We start from the raw sequence: 16,270 nt of genomic DNA on the forward strand, positions 1-16,270 counted from the left end.
AATAAACACTACTAGTGTTTTTATTTACCTTTTCTTTTTATGCTGGCATTTGATCCTTTTTGAACCGGCGTTGTATTAAGTAATAAATTATATATATATATATATATATATACCCATGCATTGCATTTGCAGTGGGGGCTATTTTTTATTTGAAAATAAAAATATTTATTATCATACATATGAAAATAAATATAAAACATAATGAAATGTCTAACAAAGAAAAGTATAAAAGAAACAAAATCTCAGAAAAAAAATTAGTTAACAAAATATAAAAATTGACAATAACTAAAATATTGAAAGCAGAGGTGTTTAGGGTCGAATTATAAAAATAACATCACTATTTATATTCTTAGGTTTCTCTCAAACTCCGGGGGTACATTTGCACCCCTCAAGATAACATGGGTCCGCCATTGGTGAATACCGTAGTATTTAATAGTTTGAAGCCAACAAAATAAATATATTTAATTAACCAATTTATTTGTCTAAAAAGTGAAATAAATTAAAACATATTTTAAAATCACAAGATTATTCATGTCTTACTCTTAAAAAATATTGTTGACTATTTTTTCTTTAATTTTATTCTCTAATATTTCCATGACATCCACTTTAATAGTATTTTTCGAATTCCACTATCATGTATATAATTTGCTTCAATATTCAATTCTAAAAGTATCTATTTCATATATTGAAGAGTCATCACCTCTTCCGATCTCGATACTTCTTATGGATGCACAATAATATAAAAAGACGAGTTACATGTTTGAAAGAGAAACATTAGAAATGATAATATATACGAGTCCCTAGTTAATTCAAAAGTTTGCATTTGGTTCTTTAGAATTAACTTTGAATTTGCACTCATATATATATATATAATTTCTTATGAAGGGAATGATAAAAAAACTATCCTTAGAAAGAGAAGACAATTGTATAGTGTGAAAGAGAAATACACAAGTTCAATATTCATGAGCCATTTAACTTTTCCAAATAATTGAGCATTATATCTAGTTAGTTAAAGTGTGATATGCGTACGAGAAAAAATTAACTAAAAAAATAGTAATTAGAAAGTAGCAAGTCAATTGCATTGGTTTTATTACCTAAGATTGTAATAAGAATGCTGGAATTTAATCTCTAATCTCTAATATGTCAGCCATTAACTTTCATTCAATAACTTTTAACATATCATTTTTAATATATATATATATATATATATATATATATATATATAAGTTTAATGAAAATTCTATAAACTTTTGGGGTCCCTAATAAAAGCCAAAAATAATGTAATAAATAGATGTGATTTTCATTATAGAGTTTAATGTTGTTACAATATTGATAATGTAAAATAATTTTATCCTATCATTTAATCATAAATTATTATTGATATAATTTTTAAAATAATTATCATAAAATTTAATAAATTTATCATATATATATATATATATATATATATATATATATATATATATATATATATATATATATAACAGATTATAATTAGATTACGAGATAAAATTATTTTACACTGATCTTTTCTCTTCATGATATAACTTACAACAATAAAATTTGGATGGTTATCATTAAAAATGAAAAATAAGGTCCATTTGTATGACTAATATAATGTAGAGGATTAAGCAAATGAATAAGTAAATTGGTGATTTGTCAAATATTATCCTCTTTCAAAACTAAACGTCATAGTGTCCTCAAACCACTGCATTGTTGAAATATATACACACGAGTTTTTAGCCTCTTTTTTTTCTATGTTCACATCTGTTCCATTTTGAACTGCTGCTGTTTTAATCAACTTTACAATATCATGAAATAATACCCAATAACGGATAATGAAGATTCAGCAGCCTATATATTAGAGTGCATGTGAAACAAAGTTTTATCACTAACTAGCCTTGATTTAATTAGTTCTATTTTCCCAATAATGGATCTTCAACTTCTCTACTTCACATCCATATTCTCCATTTTCATTTTCATGTTCATGACACACAAAATAGTAACCAAAAAATCTAACTCCACTCCAAGTTTACCACCAGGACCATGGAAGCTACCTATCATAGGGAACATGCACAACCTTGTTGGCTCTCCACTTCCCCATCATAGACTAAGAGATTTATCAGCAAAATATGGATCCTTGATGCATCTGAAGCTTGGAGAGGTTTCAACAATTGTGGTTTCATCACCAGAATATGCCAAGGAGGTGATGAAAACACATGATCATATCTTTGCATCAAGGCCTTATGTCCTTGCTGCGGAGATAATGGACTATGATTTCAAAGGTGTAGCTTTCACACCTTATGGTGATTACTGGAGACAGCTAAGGAAGATCTTTGCATTGGAGCTATTAAGTTCCAAACGTGTCCAATCTTTCCAACCAATCAGAGAGGAAGTGCTCACAAGTTTCATCAAAAGGATGACTACAATAGAAGGATCACAGGTTAACATTACCAAAGAAGTGATTTCAACTGTCTTTACAATAACTGCAAGGACAGCCCTTGGCAGCAAGAGCAGGCACCATCAGAAGCTAATATCGGTGGTAACCGAAGCCGCAAAGATTTCTGGAGGTTTTGACTTGGGAGATTTGTACCCTTCTGTGAAATTTCTTCAGCACATGTCTGGCTTGAAGCCTAAGCTTGAGAAGTTGCATCAACAAGCTGACCAGATAATGCAAAACATCATCAATGAGCATAGAGAGGCTAAGTCAAGTGCCACAGGAGACCAGGGAGAGGAGGAAGTTCTTTTAGATGTGCTCTTGAAGAAGGAGTTTGGCTTAAGTGATGAAAGTATCAAGGCTGTGATCTGGGTAAGGATAGACATTTTCCACCAATTTTATTGCATGATAGAAAAATGGAGAATAAAGTATGCTTTACTGCCTTCACACTTTAGTTTCAAAAACTATTTGGCATTTTCTAAAATGATTAGTAATCATTTTGTCATTCAAAATTTAATAACTTTTGCAAATTGTTTTGAATATAAGTGTTTAAAAAGAAAAGAAAAATATAAACAGTTAAGGAGATATTTTCTCATCCTCTTTTTTTAAGTGCTTTATTCAAGTATTTAGAAGGCAATAACTTTTAAAAATTAGAAATGTGATTTGGAAACAAACACTTTCAAATATATGTGGCAAAATAGGTTGTACGGACTAGCCAAAATAGTAAAGAAGTCTTATGAAATGTAGGACTTGAACTTTAAATTTTGAACCTGATTCCTTCATGGTCTAGTTTGGACATAGCCGGTCAAAATCTAAATAATTTGAGCTATCATTGGGCTTTGATTTCATTTTAGAGATCCAAATTGAATCTAATCATTTTTGTCACTCCCCACTATAGCCTACAAACCAAGTCGAATTGAGTAATTCATTTTGCCACCTCCATTTTCAAACGTGCTCTTTTGAAAAATTTTAGGAAACAAAGAAAATTATTTTTGAAAACTGTTAAAAAAATGCAAGGCCTAAGCAAAATTTTTCTATAAAAGCAGCATGTATAAAGTTTTCTATAATTTGTTTCGCTCTTAAAGCATATTTGAGAGTGCTTGTCCCCTAAACAGTTCTCTGATTTCTAAAAGTTAATTTGTTCTCTTAATATCTGAATATAGCACTTGGAGAAAAAATAACAAGAAGAAGAGTAGTTATCTCCCATTGTTTTTTTTTTTTTGGTTTATATAACACTTGATTTGAAAAGAATTTTCAAAATTTAATAGATTTTAGATGAGAAAATGATTGTTAGGTAATGTTTATATAACAGTTTGTTGGAAAGGAGAAGATTAAAGGAAGTATTTGAGAGAAATGAAAAAGGAGAGAATATTTAAAAGAAAATTAGTTTTTATCATTTGAGAAATGTTTTGGTTTTGGCTTGGTTAACAAATAACAACCTCCTCCCTTTTTATAGGCTCCAAATGAAAATTCTTGATACATCAAGAAAAATTCTACAGGAGAGTTTTACATACTTCTTTCAACTACTTAGTTATACACACTTTTTCTAATTACTTATTGAATATTACTTCTACTTATCTTTATACTTCTCTAACATTTTCTTTGGAATAATAACACAAACTTAGATTGACCAAACACTTGATTAATGGATTAAATCAAATTTATATTATTCAGCGCAATTGCCTATCAAATAAGTAATCTTCAAGTGTCTTAGCAGCATATCTGCATCAACATGCCCATAGCTCCACTCCCTTTTTCTGGTTTTTTGTAGCATTTGGCTTAAACTGCATAAAATATGAGTTTAATGGTGTTTTTCATTCCAACAAAATTGTCGACTGTTTGTCCTAGTCATGGAACACATAGATTTCCTCTCTTTTCCAGACAGATAATCAAGTAATTGTACAGAACAGTTAGATTGAGAGACGAAAATTTGGATATTTAGAAAATGTAGAGAAGAAAAGTGAGATTTTTGGAGACTGAGGAAAAAATGAGCAATTTTACATGGACAAAAAACACCATTAACTCAATAACATTTATCGTATTGTTTTTAACAATATAATCTTTGTTTCATTGGGTGCCATATCTATCTTGTCTTCTAGCCATTTAAATGTATTTAACATGATTACTTGATCTTGAAGGATATCTTTGGAGGTGGAAGTGATACATCATCTGCTACCATAACATGGGCAATGGCAGAGATGATTAAAAATCCAAGAACAATGGAAAAGGTACAAACTGAGGTAAGAAGGGTATTTGATAAAGAAGGAAGGCCTAATGGAAGTGGCACAGAGAATCTAAAATATTTGAAATCTGTTGTGAGTGAGACATTAAGATTACACCCTCCAGCTCCTCTTTTGCTTCCAAGAGAATGTGGACAAGCCTGTGAGATAAACGGGTATCATATACCTGCGAAAAGCAGGGTCATAGTGAATGCTTGGGCAATTGGAAGAGATCCAAGGCTGTGGACTGAGGCTGAGAGGTTTTATCCTGAAAGGTTCATTGAAAGATCTATTGAATACAAAAGCAATAGTTTTGAGTTCATCCCATTTGGTGCTGGAAGGAGAATGTGCCCAGGCCTCACATTTGGCTTGAGCAATGTTGAGTATGTGCTTGCAATGTTGATGTATCATTTTGATTGGAAACTTCCCAAAGGAACGAAAAATGAAGATTTGGGCATGACTGAGATATTTGGAATAACAGTGGCTCGGAAAGATGATTTATATCTCATTCCCAAAACTGTTCATAATTAGCCTACTCCATAGACTCTACACGTGACCTGTGGACCTACTCTCCATTTGGCAATGTATGTTTTGGACTTTTGGTATAGAATAAAGGATGTCCAGCATTGCTGTTATATCTCTAAAGTTTTAAACTTTTAAATGATTGATTTTCCCCTTCTCTAGAATCATAAATACTTTAAGGACTTGAAGTAATTATTCTCAATATTCCTATCTAATAATAAATTACCTTCATTTCATGTCATCATCTTGACTTGTTCTTAATTGATTAGAATTAGAACTATTGGTGTTTTTGTTCTTAATTGATTAGAATTAGAACTATTGGTGTTTTGAACATTTTCTTTTTAAATGCTATTATCAATATTATTTTCCTAGCTAATAAATCAATGAGTTTCCTCCTAAATGGTCTTAATTTCAATAGTCAATCTTAGATATTATAATAATCTGTGTCTGTGTGTATCATGTTTGGCTAACGTATTCAATCCACACACAACTGAACTGAGCCGAGATATTGGCACCTTTTGGTACTGCTTTAGCAGCTGGCTCATAAAAGATTAGCCACTACACCTCTTCTTAATTTCATGTTTGTTGATAAGTGTTTTTCTTTGTCGAGAATCGAGATTTCACAGTACCTCTGGTTAACAAGTTGTTTAAACTGTTTCTTTAAAACACATTTCCAAAAATATGTCTTTTCTATTCATTTAAACATTGTAGTTGCTAAATTCAGATTGTTAAGAAAAAAGTTGTTAACGGAAGTGAGAGCCTGAAATTACAGAGCCAATGGAACATCCAAAAGCAATTATTCCTAAAAGGCAATTAAGTTGACAATCAGGGTCCTATTTTGTTGATACAACTAATACTGCAAGAACCAGCAAGCACGTTCTGCATAAACAATATAATTAACATTGTTTAATTACATTAACAGATCAGCCAGATCACAATTTTCACAAACTGTTACAAGACTTTTCACACTTTCATGTTACATTGAATTGGGTTTGAAAGTGCATTTTAATAGATCCAAATTTGTTGGGTAATCCACGCTTTCCCAAATAAAATTATCCACACTCAAAAAAATTATACCTTAGAAAAAATAATAACAAATACAAGAATTTAACGTGATTCGACTATATTCACAAAACCGTCTCAAAAATATTTTCACTATCACAAATGATTAAGATTGTAACGCATCCCAAATAATGTATTATTTTACAAAATCAAATACCCCACTCAATGGTTACAATAAATTATAATACTTTCACAAAAATACACTTTTTTCTCAACTAAGTGAATTTGGTTCACAATCTCTATTCTCACACGCTCTCTTTTCCTGTGTTGTGTTTCTCTACTAATTATTTTCTCTATTTATAATGAAAATTGTCACTAACTATAATAAATAAGCTCTCTTGAAAGTTTAAACAAAACAAAAATAACTTTGAATGTATCCATTCAACTAAATTAATATAGTAAAATGTATTAAATCATAAAAATCTTAAAACAATTAATGTTTTGAACTTTCAAAGTCTAATTAATGGTTCCTTCTCAATATATACCCTTATTTAATATTCTACTACTAGTGATGCATGCATCAAAGATCAAGTATTAAATAATCTCATTTTACAACAATATTTTACTTCCATTAAATATTTCTTAACCTGTATGCATAGTCAGATGTCGTTTTTCTCTTCTTTTTCTCTTATATGTATGTATAAACCACTATGTTCTCCACTCAAAACACCATCTGAGTCAAGTAGGATCATTTGAGCCAGTTTGGTTGCTCAATTTTAAACTAAAAAAAGTTAGACATATTATTCGAAGGACTTTATATATTATTTTCAAATTAAAGATAAAATTTTACTTTAATAATGCTTAAATAATTTTTTCCCTATAAAATTAGAGATTTTGTTTTATTTCCTTCATTGTTATTAAATAACAATATAATAACAATGTTAGCCAACAATGTAACAATTATTAACAATTGACTTATCATATTATCAAATAATACGACATTTAATGTTATTACTTAATAAAAAAATACTAAAACTAAAATATTTAAATCTTTTAAGTTTTTTCTACATCACAATTAAACTCATTTATAATTAAATGAACATATAAAAATTACATTATCCATGCATTCTAATTATACAAAAAAATTACATATAAGTAAACAATTTAGAAAAATAATCTTAGAATAATGACATATGAACATCCAATTTTTTTAAAACACTTATTCAGCATCCATCATTTCTCTCTATATCTTCTTTTATCGCATCATATAATCTATAATACTTATATTTTTTGTTTTTTTTTTCCTCTCATTAGATATCATGTAGCATAACGAGTGTTGATAGATTATTTTCCATAATCTTGTTAACAAATTAATTTTGTTTTTGAACGATAGTTATATAGACCTATATTTTGTCATTTTCGGAAACTAAATTGTACTAATATAACGTAACAACTTCACTGTCACATTCTGTCGTTCCCTTCCAAAATTTAAAGACCATTCACTCTCTCTCTTCTGTCATACCCACACACGTTCCCTTTCAAAGTTCAAAACTTTCGGACACCCTCATGGCCCCGGACCCCGAATCCGAAACCGGGTTGGGTCCGAGGCTGAAGCTGAGCAACATGAGCATCCCCGAGTTGATTTCCGAGTTGCGCGATTCGTTCCTGAGTCGCGACTTCGACCGAGTTGAGGAGGTCCTGGTGGCGCGGGATGCGAGGCTGACGAAGGAGCTTGAGGAGAAGAAGCGGGAAATCGGGTCCCTCAGAGAAAGAATAGATTTCGAGAGGTTGGAGAAGATCAATGCCGAGTTGGAACTGAAGAGGCTCAGGGAAAAAGAAAAAGGGTGTGGGGAGAAGTTGGTGAAGAGTGATAATAATAATAATAATAATAATAATAATGGGTTTGGTTTGGGTGGTGGGATTGTTGTGAAGAGTGAAAAAAAGTGTATGGATGAGGAGGGTGTTGTTGAAGTGGTAGAAGGTGGAAAGATTGGGGTTTTGAGAGAGAAGGAAAGAGGGGTTGATGGGTTGGAGAATGAGAAGGGGAAGAAAGTTGTTGGAATCAATAACTCTGTGTCTCTGAATAGAAATGGTGGTGGTATTGGTGCTTCAGGTATGGAGATTTTTTTAATGCCTTTGTTGAGAAAAAGGAAGAAAGAAATTTGAATTTGGTTTTTTGAAGTGATGGTATGAATATGATTTGGTTAGGTTGTGCTAGGTGTTTGATGGTACAGTGCATTTTGTGTTTTATTATGATTAATTGATTTTAGGGAGAATATGGAGTGTGTGGTGATTGTGTCCATATGTGGCACACAACTATTTGTATTAGGAGGATTTTGATGAAAATTGAAAAACTTCTGATGAATTTTGTGGTATTAAACTTATGTTGATTTGTTCAATAGGAGTAGAACTTTTAACTCTAACTGGATTCCAAAGAGTCAGCTTTTCCACACATTCATGAAGTCACTGCATTGTAACCGTTGGATGAAGATCAAATAACTCAGATATCATGTGTATTTTAAGTCTGATTTATCAGAATAAAATGAGTTGTTCGATCTATATCTGATGGTTCTGAATTTCTGACTGCATGAATGTGAGCAGGGAATCTAAATCTCTATTAGAACTGGATTCAATACATTTGGCTTCTGTGTGTATGAAAAAGGACATGTTATTAACTCATCACTAATTGCTTTTATGATTGGGTTTTTTGGGGAACATTAAGGGGGCAAAAACCTAGGCAATAGGCATGTTACTACATTTACTTGAATATGAAATGGCTTTTCCTTTTACTAAATGACATTACTAGGCACATCATCAACTTCTCTACATAACTCTACTAGTGCCATTTATCCTTTTAGCTAGGTTGCTGCATGTTCTGGCTATTGGCAGGTTATCTTCGGTTCATGTCTTTTGTGAATTCTGATCCTAGTTGGTGGTCATTTTAGTAATCACATACTGATGTTATCGTGAAACAAAGATTCATTATGTCAAAGAGGATTGTGCATATTTTCTCTTTTAGATGTTCTGCACATGGTTTGATTAGTAAAGTTGTGGTTATGCATATTCTACAAGATTTAAGGACCCTGATATCAGAACCTGTAACTGTTGTGGTTTTAGTCAAGTCTGTTACCATTATTTTAATGTTCTCGTAGAGAGCTGCCTTGTACGTTTGTTGTGTAAAAAACAAAAGATTTCTCATAAAAACAAGTTTATTATTTCCTACCATATGTGTGTCTAAATTTGATGAAAGCATAGATCTTCAATTACTTAAAGAGCCAAGTGTGTATTGTGTAAAAAGCAAAAGATGTGATGCACAAACAAGTGGATTTCCTACCATATGTATATCTAAATTTGAAAAAAGCCTAGATCTTCAATTACAGCCAAATGCTGAATTTTCCATGAATGCTGGAAATTTGTCAATGAACTATTTGGGTTATAAAGTCTTCTGCACTTCATTTCCCAAGCTTCTGCTTAGATTATTTTGTTGGCTGATACACTATTGCGTAGGACTAACATTTCTCTTTCTCTTTAATGCCAGCAGGGGGAGAATTGGGATTGAAACCTGTTATTGTTATAGTAGACAGTGATGATGAGTGTAATTCACAAGCAACATTGAACAAAAAAGAGACTACTTCATGTATTAATATTATAGATGATGAACATAGAAGTTCATCATCAGGAGCACCCCAGAAAAATCTTCTAACAGGACTGGCTGAACGCATTGGAAATCTCAAAAGAAAATTTGTTTCTTCGCGCGAATTGGATGCAAATATCAATGCCTTGGATGACTTCGATAGTGATTCTTCCTGTTCTGGTTCCAGTTCTAGTTCCTCTTCTGGTCCATATGATAAGGATCTACCAACAAACCATAAGAAATTGAGAGCTGATGCAACCAGTCCTGTATTGAAGTTTTAACAAAGGTAAAGTGGCAGGACTAGATACAGAGAAAAAAAAAACCTTAGCACTGAAACATTTTGTTGTATGGTCATAAAGAAACTTCAGCTGGATATAGGAGAGGGAGAAAAGGTAAAAGTGGATAGTGATGTTTGAGTTTCTTTTTGGGTAATTGAGGGTAAATCTTTTGGGTATATGTGGGTAAATTTCTTTGTAAATCGGTGCTCTATTAAAATAGCAAGCCTTTTTTATTGGTTATCTTTCAAAGTTAATCATAAACACCAACTTCCCATTCACTTAAAGGATGCATGGTTTTAATTTGAACAAATCAAGGGCTGGGTTGGTTCTTGTGGTAGGGGTTAAGTTATGAGTGGCAAATCATGGTTCGAATTTCTAAGACCTAACATGTGGAAGATATATGTGAGAAATTAAGAGATAAAGATGCACTACACTTACTCTTGTACCAAGCATCAAGCATGTGAATGTGTGATCATTGCTCTTTTTTTTCGTGTCTTGAATTCTTGGTAATTAAAACTTAAAAGTTGCATTTGAGTTTCGACTAATTTGAGTTGAGCTAGAGTGACTCATTTAATAGAGTAAAGTTCTCCAAGCGCTTAATTTGTTTATTTTTTTATGGCGTAATGACATGTTATCGTTACATAACTAATTCGACCAGGAAACTTTATTATGATTCATTTAAAACTTTTTAATTAATTTAATTATGAAAGTATTTGTAAATTTTGTGTTTCAAAGATCAAAAACTAAAATATATCAAGATAATACATTACGTGATATATATACAATCGACTAAATTATGTGTCTTATGGCATTGCAACATAACATAACTTATACAACATTAGAACAATTTATTTCTCTTCAAAACATACATTTAACATATGCAATTTTATAAAGATAAACTACCTAGTTGAGCTTGTCAATGATATACATAATGCTCAAAAGGAAACAAAAGACAAAAATCATACATTCACGTTCAGGCACGCATATTCACAAGTTGTTAAAATAAAATGATTGTCTCGTAATCATTTGTTCCCATGAACACAAAGAACCACATGTGTCACAATGCAAGGGCAAGCTTACCAAAAACAAACATACAAAAACAACATAAAACTTAACAATTAAAACATAATCAAATACCATCATATATAGAACATAACATTTGAAAATCATATATAAAACATAAATTTTAGAATTCACATAATAGGGCATCTTATAATAATCATCAATTCATCAACAATCTCATTAGGATTCAATCATCATAATCAATCCATCAATCATTGACATCAAAGATAAACTTGACTCCATGGAAACTTTCACCGCATGAACGATTAACTCATGTGCATCACCTAACATAGTATCACACGACCATTGGGGAGACTCAAGCAAATCCTACAAATGAAGTGTGGTTTTATAAAAAAATAGATGATGTAACATCCCGTTTTTCATAAAATAAATTAACAATGATTTTATTTAAAATAAATTTTTTAAGATAAATAAAATAAATATGTTTTTAGAAAAAAAAATTATTTATTCAATTGACAATGAGTAAAATAGATTTTCTTTATATAAAATGATAAAATAAAAAAAATAGAGTAGATAATAGGCCTAGAGACGTAATATGTCACCTTTTACATTTATGGCTTGTTTGTAGATTCTCTTTCTCCCAAATCCATTTCCCATTCTTTCTTTCTCAAAATCCTTTCTTTTTTCGTATACACTCAAACCTATCTCATTAAAACGATGATCTCGGACTCGTTAACTGTTAGATCGTCATGAAATTTGAACACGAGGTTTGAAACTTATATTCACACACACCCACCATTGAGATTTTTGAGATAATGTCTATGGTGGAAGAAATGTCCCTCGCACTAGGCATTCTCTTTTCCCGCATACACCCAAACTTTTCCTAATAAAACTACGATCTCAGACTAGTTAACCGTTGGATTGTCGTGAAATTTGGACACCACTAGAGTTGCTGCTATCACTATCGAACTACACCTGTGAGCCCACTTAGAGGTAAGTGATGAGTTATTCACAATTAGGAGGTAATGAGAACATGTGTAAAGATCCTTAGAGAATTAATTAGAATGAGTTTTGAGGTGGTTTTACAAATTTTGATACTATCTTTACAATTATAACTGTAAATTATATATGTTCGGTGGACCAATTGATATTTCGATGAGAAATTGTTGTGAAATTATTTTGTTCTTGTGTTGAGTGTGAACCCTAAAAATTGATTTTTTTTTTCTAATTAATGTGAATTTTACTCTAAATATTCTTCTCTTTAATAGCTTATTTTATACAAAATATTGTCTTTGTTCTGTATCTTCCCACGATGATAATCAACATGTTATGTATATATTATAATAATAAAATTAATAAATTGTTATAATTATATTATAACATTGTTGTTGAGATTGAGCATAAGTGTGAAGTTGAACATGTGTTAATTTTTTAGATACACATAAACATGTGATGGTGGATTGTGACATTATGAGATGTTAAATTGTGGACATGAGATTTGGTTGTAAATAAGTGTGTGGTTAACACTTGATGTGATAATACTTGTATTGTAAGCTGTGAATTATACAATAACTCGACTAATGTTCACCTTGAGAAAAGTGTTATGCACAGTGTTAAAGGGAAAGTGTAGGATTCCTAGTTAGGAAGTGTTAAATTGTAGTGTAATGTGTTAAACGTGTTTGAAACATGAGTGTGAGGTCGTGAGTATTGTATAATTCACGAGCAATGTTTGCGTTCAAAAATTCTTTTAGGGTTGGACCTGAATCAGGAAGGTGAGACCCTAACGGATTCTTCCGAGTCTAGACTTTGGAGGTAAAAATACTCGATTTAAGTGCTTCTTTAAGTCTATATTGATCCCATATGGTAGGACCATTCTTGTAAAATCTCAATTTTCGTAAACTAGATTAAAAAGGATTTTTATTTATAAATAAATAGAGTTTTAAAAAAATGATGAGATTTTATAAATAAATAAATAACGAGATATAATTATTAATTAAAATAATTATTTGAGAGAAAATAAAAAGGGTATTTCATTTATTTGTTTGATAGAGAATAAAATAAAGTTTGTTTTTATAAAATAATAAATAATAAATAAATAAATAGAGTAAATAATAGGTCGTAAATGCCCCTAGCTATAAATAGCAACATGCTAGGTCAGTTTTCAAACTGACTCCTCAGCCTCCTCTGCCTCACAATTTCGTTTCTTCTCTCTTCTCTCAAAACCCTCTCTTTTTCCCGCACGCCACCTAACCTTCTCAGAAAAATGACGATCTCGGACTCATTCACCGTTGGATCGTCGTGAAATTTAAACACTAGGTTCACAACCCAATTCCGAGCATTCTCACCGTTGGGAATTTTAAATTCATGTATCAGCTTATAGGAAAACCCTTCGCATTGTAGCCTTTTAATTTACCGCAGAAACCCAAAACTGTCTCGGTAAAACTATGATACCAGTTTCGTTAACCGTTTGATTTTCATGAAATTTGGATATGTTGTTCGAAATTCAATTTCTAACACTTCCACCGTTGGGATTTGCGAGATAATATTCTTGGAGGGAGAAAAAGGAATCGCATGAAGACAGTACAAGGGGAGGTTTCAATCTCTTCTCCGTCTCTCTAACGTTTGAGAATTCTATCGGAGTAGTCGGAGGAATAACTGAAGAAATCTCAGGAAACCGCTAGAGATGCTGCTATCGCTGGCTGAAGACACGTGGGTCTGCTTAGAGGTAAGGGATGAGTTATTCACAATTGGGAATTAGTGAGAACATGTGTAGGGATCCTTAGAGATATCAATTGGAATGAGTTTTGGGGTATTTTTGCAATTTTTATTTTATCCTTATAATTATTACAGTGAATTATATATGTTTGACAGACCAATTTTTGTGAAATTGATATGCTATTGTGTTGAGCGTGAATCCTATAAATCGAGTACTTTTCCTAATTAATATGAATTGATGAAATAAAGTAAGGAGAAATTTAGAGAGAGATATTGATTTTGTATTTTCTCTTTTTCTTGCTGTTTAGGTTTTTATATATAATTTTAAAAAAAATTAATATCATAATTGAAACTGACCAAAATGTTCATATAATTATTTAGAATTTGTGCATTGAAAGCTTACTTTGAAATTTGTGATTCAATATGATGTATGCTAGTTTATAGATATAGAGGTAGTTATTTATATTAATAATTTATGTAAATAATATTGTAGAGTGTTATAGTATGATTCCAAAAATTATTAAGTGTTGGAGTTTGAGAATATTATGGTTAAATTTCATGAACATGTGTATGTTGTACCTTATGAATATCATTGGGATTGTTATGAGATGGTTGATGTGATGTTATGAGATGTTAAAGTGTGGACATGATATTCGATTGTGAATAAGTGGATGTGTTAGCACTTGATGTTACATTAATTATATCGTGAGCTATGAATTATACAATAACCCTACTAGTGTTTATGCGCAGTGTTAAAGAGAAAGTGTAGGTTCCTAGTTAGGAACCAATGTTAAATTGTAGCGCAATTGTGTTAATCATGTTTGAAACATGAGTGTGAGGTCCTGGTATTGTATAATTCATGAGCAGTGTTTATAAATGAAATATGTGATGAATTATGGAATAATATGTTGCCTTGAGATTATAATATTGTTAATGAGATTGAGTAAAAGTGTAAAGTAGAACATGTGTTGAATTGTGAGATACGTGAAAACATGTGATGGTGGATTGTGACATTATGAGATGTGAAATTGTGAATGAGTTTTGGTTGTGAATAAGTGTGTGATTAACTCTTGATGTGACATTATTTGTGTTGTAAGCTGTGAATTATACAATAACCCGACCACTGTTATCTTGAGAAAAGTGTAAATGCATAGTGTTAAATAGAAAGTGTAGGTTTCCTATTTAGGAACCAATGTTAAATTGTAGCACAATATGTTGTACGTGTTTAACACGAGTGTGAGGTCATGGGTATTGTATAATTCACGAGCAGTGTCTATGTGCTAAAATGATTTTAGGGGTTGGACTTGAATCTGGAGGGAGAGGTCCTGACGGACTCTTCGGAGTGTAGGCCTTGGGGTCACCGGATTTGAGTGCTCCTTTAAGTCTATGCTGATCCCATATGGTTGGAGCATTCTCGCAAAACATCGTGAGCCTGACTGGTCTCCCTATGATCTTACTTAGTGAGAGTGACCTGACAAACCCATTGTTTGGTAGGTCTTGTTATGTACTCCTAAGCGCCCCAAGGTGGTTTTTCACTGATATGGTGCCACATTGCATATAGGCTTGAGTCTTAGCATAACTATCTCATGCGCTTGCTAATTGTTAAGTGGTGGAATTACGTGAATTACGTGTAACTAAGTTTTATTTGGTTTATATGATATGTATATCTAGTTGTCTTGTTTCTCTATTAGTTAGGAATGTGATAACTCACTCCCCGTGTGTTGTTTGTGTTTGGATCCTGTGATGATCTTGAACTTTGTGTTCGGGGGAGTAGATGACTAGGTGAATTGCTTTAAGGAATCATGTGCTGAAGGACGTCGGGACACAACGCTCTGATAGGATGTGGCATTGGGGTATAGGGTTTTATAGACAACCTTGTTTGAGCCGAAGTGAATTTATTATTTATTTAGAAAAGTTTTATGATGATGTTAGAAAGGTGGATGTGAGCCTGCTACCCTCTTGAAAGGCTTGTATTTAAATATATTTTAAAAACTTGAATTAAGTTAAATTTTTTTTAATTATTTCTTTTATTATTAGTACATATATGTGTGGGGTAGAAGGTGTCACAATTCTCGCAAAACAGAGTGACCCTGACTAATCACCTTGTGATTTTACTTAATGAGAGTGACCTAACATACCCATTGTGTGGTGTCTCTTGTTATGTACTCCTAAGTATCCCAATGTGATTTTTCATCGACATGGTATCATATTGCATATAGGCTTCAGTTTTAGTATAATTGTTGCATAACGTCTGCTAATTGTTTATTATGAAATTTATGAGTGTTATTACGTCTTGACATGAGTGTGTGATTTATGTATAATGTGATTGGTGATTGAAAAATAAATTTTATATGATAAAGTGGTTAAGTGACGGAGATTGTATCAAGTTGAGTTATGTTATAAATACTTCTATAATTTATTTTGATCATGTCTTTGTTTA

General features: G+C 31.7%; 2 protein-coding genes across 3 annotated transcripts; both read left to right on the forward strand.

Moving 5' to 3' along the window:
* The first annotated feature begins 1,903 nt into the window (after nucleotides 1–1,903).
* On the forward strand, nucleotides 1,904–5,421 carry F6H1 (flavonoid 6-hydroxylase). Its single transcript, NM_001317653.2, has 2 exons — nucleotides 1,904–2,809; nucleotides 4,576–5,421. Exons 1-2 carry the CDS (start codon nucleotides 1,931–1,933, stop codon nucleotides 5,185–5,187), a joined length of 1,491 nt encoding a protein of 496 aa, NP_001304582.2. The 5' UTR covers nucleotides 1,904–1,930; the 3' UTR covers nucleotides 5,188–5,421.
* A 2,223-nt stretch (nucleotides 5,422–7,644) lies between these two features.
* On the forward strand, nucleotides 7,645–10,376 carry LOC102667524 (uncharacterized). Of its 2 annotated transcripts, none has more exons than XM_006602085.4 (2): nucleotides 7,645–8,293; nucleotides 9,719–10,376. In XM_006602085.4, the coding sequence occupies exons 1-2, from the start codon at nucleotides 7,747–7,749 to the stop codon at nucleotides 10,093–10,095; spliced, it is 924 nt and encodes a 307-aa protein (XP_006602148.1). In that variant the 5' UTR covers nucleotides 7,645–7,746; the 3' UTR covers nucleotides 10,096–10,376. The 2 variants fall into 2 exon arrangements, with proteins under 2 accessions (XP_006602148.1, XP_006602149.1); XM_006602086.4 differs by having other exon boundaries at nucleotides 9,722–10,376.
* The last annotated feature ends 5,894 nt before the right edge of the window (nucleotides 10,377–16,270 follow it).

The sequence above is a fragment of the Glycine max genome, chromosome 18 (genome assembly GCF_000004515.6).
Source record: "Glycine max cultivar Williams 82 chromosome 18, Glycine_max_v4.0, whole genome shotgun sequence".
In the NCBI taxonomy this organism is placed as follows: Eukaryota; Viridiplantae; Streptophyta; class Magnoliopsida; order Fabales; family Fabaceae; genus Glycine; species Glycine max.